Source organism: Notothenia coriiceps, unplaced genomic scaffold (genome assembly GCF_000735185.1).
Source record: "Notothenia coriiceps isolate Sejong01 unplaced genomic scaffold, NC01 NC01_scaffold00005107, whole genome shotgun sequence".
In the NCBI taxonomy this organism is placed as follows: domain Eukaryota; kingdom Metazoa; phylum Chordata; class Actinopteri; order Perciformes; family Nototheniidae; genus Notothenia; species Notothenia coriiceps.
The window spans coordinates 2,342-6,587 of NW_011337808.1; the positions used below are offsets into that span (position 1 = coordinate 2,342).

General features: G+C 42.3%; 1 protein-coding gene across 1 annotated transcript; it reads right to left on the reverse strand.

Moving 5' to 3' along the window:
• Positions 1–1,377: 1,377 nt before the first annotated feature.
• Positions 1,378–3,649, reverse strand: ccdc71 (coiled-coil domain containing 71). Its single transcript, XM_010768091.1, has one exon. It carries the CDS (start codon positions 3,641–3,643, stop codon positions 2,573–2,575), a length of 1,071 nt encoding a protein of 356 aa, XP_010766393.1. The 5' UTR covers positions 3,644–3,649; the 3' UTR covers positions 1,378–2,572.
• Between the last annotated feature and the right edge of the window lie 597 nt (positions 3,650–4,246).

A 4,246-nucleotide genomic window follows, 5' to 3' on the forward strand; every position in this document is an offset into this window, starting at 1 on the left:
AGCTAGTTCAGGCAGTCAACTCGAGCACCAATGATACATTAACACGTGACGCACATCGTCCCTCTTACAACCAACCAAACACATTCTCCTTAACTTGCCGCTCTATTTAAGCTGCCAGGTCTTCCTGCCTCTGCCTCGCTATGCTGCTGCTGCCACTGCTGTGTTCACTTGCTTTTGCTGCGTTCATGTTCCTGATGCTGTGTTCATGCTGCTGTTGCTCGCCTGCCCCGCCACCGCCCCAGCATCCACCTGTAGGCTCGGGGGATAGTTATCTAATCATCACTCAATGTTCTGTGTACATCTGTGGAGTGATGAGGCCCAAGCCTAGATGCCAAACTCAAACTATATGCTGGTTCTAATAAACATGTCAAAGAAACACGTGAGTTGTCTGACTGAATTACATTTATTAAATTAAATAAATTTGAAACTGAAGGATAGGCCAGTTATGAACAATGTTGTAGATGGGGGGGAAAAGACAACCATGTTTCTTTTCAGATCGATTTTATTGAATAAAAACAGTTTTCAAAGAGCATGTAGGAAATACAATATTAAGTGTTGCACAAACAAGACTAACAGAAAGAAGGGAATTGTCAGTGGGAATGAACATGACTCGTACAGATAGATCGGTGGGGGGAAACGAGTGACTCTTCCAGAACGTAATATTTACCAGAACAGCTAAACAGAAGGGCAGATTGCCAATTTGTGAATAATGCATGAACTTCACACCAGCAAGCTAAGATATCCTATTCAAATCTGATTTTTTTTTTTTTGCAACAGTCCAAATTAACTGACCTGGTACATGTACTTGAAGATTTGGTGGTTTAAGCAAATAAATATATTTTTTATAATGTATCTTCTCTTTTTGGAAAGAAACAAAAACTGACATTACAAATCCTAAATCCATGTGTCCTTACTGGCTTTTTCCAGGGCTTTCATTCAGATTAAATGGTCTTGATATCAGCAAAATGTCAGAGACAAAGCTAGTAAGTGGACTAAGAATTACAACATTGCTAAGACATATTTTTAGGGGACTTCACAGGAGTTTTTCACAAATGTTGACATAAAAGTTAATGGTTTGGCATGCTTGTCCCAACCTGCAGAAGGCAGCAGCACCATCAGCCCCATAATGAATACCTCACAGGAAGTCAGTGCTCCCAATTGCTCCAATTTTAACTACAAAAACATGATGACATTCTTGTGCCTGTCATTCAACTCAGCACCAATGTTTCGAAGTTAGCACCTGTAGAGAAAACCAGTGTGGGTGTTCTCACCACCGACTCACACAGGGAAGAGTTATGATGGGAGATTACACTTCTCTGATGCTGCAGTTTCAAATTTAAATGCTCAGGAAACAAAAGTGTAGCTCAAGTTAACGAATAACACCACACAAGTTTTTTATTTGGCCAAACAAATGTCTTACATCTAGGCTCCAAATTGAGTTGCCTTAAAAGTACAGAAATGTATTCAGATAATGCAAGAAGAAATATGGAAGGGGGCTTGGTCATACCATGGAATTTGAGAGAAAAATATTTGTAAATAAATAATTTGTACTCGGTTTTTTTAAAATAATTGAGAGATCCAGCCGAATAAGGAGAAAAATTATGTAATTAAAGAATTCTTAAACATTCAATATTTTAATATAAGATACATTTGGTCATTCAAATGTTTAACGAGGCCAAAGTCCTTTTCCATATTCCATAGTCATGTGTTGTTACTGTAAGACATCAAATTACCCAACAGTTTAAAATACTTAACCAAAAAGGAACACTTTGTGAAGGAGTGAAGTTCAAACAAATCATTCAGGTATCTCTGTATGGGCCACAGGTTTGACTCCCTGCTGTACTCGTTGTCAGAGCCTCCTTATTTCCAGTGGAAACACCAACAATACAAAAAAGGAAGACAAACTAAACACTTCTCTTTATTTCCCCCTCCTTTAATTTATTTGCTTTGCTGTGAACAACCAACCAACCACCACGTCTGCTCATCTGAAGAAATGTCTCGCTCTCCTCATACACCAGTTCATCCTGGCAGTCAATAGAATATTGACAGCACTGTTTGGAGCGCTACAAGTAAAAAAGGCTTTCCAACAAACGGCACTTTACATGAAATTAGTCATAAATACTCTTCAAAACAACTTTTAGCACCCAATACCCTTTTAAAAAGGGCAGAAAATTAACTTTTGACTTAAGAGTCACAGTGGATGCTGCATCCCAAAAATAATTGACAACATTGGAGCGCAGGTGGTCAACTCAAAGCAGAATGATGGTTGGTTGAAGGAGGTTAGTGTAAACTAAAGTAGACCGTAAATATGTACCAGCATTCGACCAACAGTAACTTCCCAGTTATCAAATCCCAAATCTTTACCCAACTTCGAATGCTTTGTAAAGTGTCCCCGTCAGGAACCAGGACTTCAGTCAGACCGACTTCTCTACCTCCAAAAACTCAGCAGAGATAATGAAAGCGTATGTAAGACGTCTGCTATGAACACTGAGGCTCAGCCAGGTACAGGCTAATGATGTAAAACACCAACATCTGTTAAAGGAAACAATGTGTGTTGATTTGGGGTAAATTGTCATTTAATCTGGTATCTGAAGTCTCTTAGCAAATGGTTGAGTGGTTGGATTTGAATCACAGGAGATAGATTGACCTGTAAGAGCTTCTGTGCTTTTCGGCGGGCATCAGCCACAGAGCGAGATTCATCCACCTTTATCACTTTCCATCTCAAACTGTTTTTGTTCTTCCAACCGTTTCTCTGACGGGTCGGATGGTTTAGTTCCTTGGGGCCACGACCATTTCGATGAAGGCCATCGCTCCTCCAGCCATTGCTGGTCATCGCTGTGTGAGTCTCTGGGAATGCACGTCCGTTTGTGTAGAAGACCGGTGCAGAATCTCCAATAAGGGCGCCATCCAATCGGATTGGGCAGGACAGGCTCTTCTGGCTGAACAAGGCCACAGCTTTGGTGGGCGCCCCACCACCATTCTGAGAAGGCTGCAAAGGTATTCCTGAAAGCGCTGGAAGGGACTGTTGCTGTAAAAAACCAACAGAGGGAACCTCAGATGATGAGTCCCAGGAAGTGTGTATCTGGAGTCTGGCTGTATGAAAGCGAGTCAGGCCCTCAATGTTGGTCAGTCTGAGACAGGGTCGCAACTGCAGCTCTTGTGATATTTCTACAGTCCGACTAGGTGTCCTGCTACCGATGATGGCCCGATGGTCTACTCGAAGATCTGGAGGACGAACCCCTTGAATCTTGGGGATGTCGGAGATGTTCCATGACGGGTGCACCTCGCTCTTCTTGGCCACAGCCTTTCTTCCTCGTCTCTTGGCGGTTGGTCTCATATTTCGGTTGGATGGTTTCAGCATGTCTTGAGTCAGCGGTTGGTTTGTGCTGGAGCGGTAGCTGTATACATCCTTGCTACGAAGCACAGTGGGCTTATGGCCCTCCTCAGCCAGCTCCTGCAGGAAGGTTACCAGCTCCTCACTGCTTGAGAGGTCACGGGACATCGGACTGAGGATCTTCAGAGCATCCAATAGGACATTCTGCCCTGCTGAAGAGATCCGGGTCCAGGAATGAACCGCCCTCCGTTCTTCATTGGCAAATGCCAATGGCCTGCCAACGGCGGGACCTCGCGCCGCGTCAGCCATGTGTCTATTCCTGGAGGAAATACAAGAAGTATTTAGTTAAACGGAATCACAAAAATGAACATCAAGAAGTTCTTTGTTTTTTTCTACAGTATAGAAAGGGCTTCCTACCCTGCATTCTCCCAGGCTTGGCTAGCCCAGGGGGAAAAGGTCCCCTGGGCGCTTCCACAAACAACAACCAACCTAATTATTACATTCAAATGAAGTACAAATATTCAAGTTTACATTAACTTTGGATAATAACACGGGAGAAATGAGCGGGGTCTCTCTCTCTCTCACTGATCCAGTAATGACTGACCCGACAGTAGGGATGGGTATCGTTAGGATTTTATCGATTCCGATACTGCTTATCGGTATTTTTCTATTCTTTTTCAATAATTTGGTGCTCAAAATTATAGACAGGAATACAAGATGTGAAGATTAAACAGTCATTTCATTGTAATTTTCTTGCAGAAATAACTGTATAACTTATACATTAGCTTCTCAGAAGCAGACAAAAATAAATAAAATAACTTAAAGGGGCCTGGCTCGCCCTATCATGCTTTTTGGGGTTTTCCCTCGGACAGAGGATGAAAAGAGGCATATTTTTTTTTTTTTAACATTTGT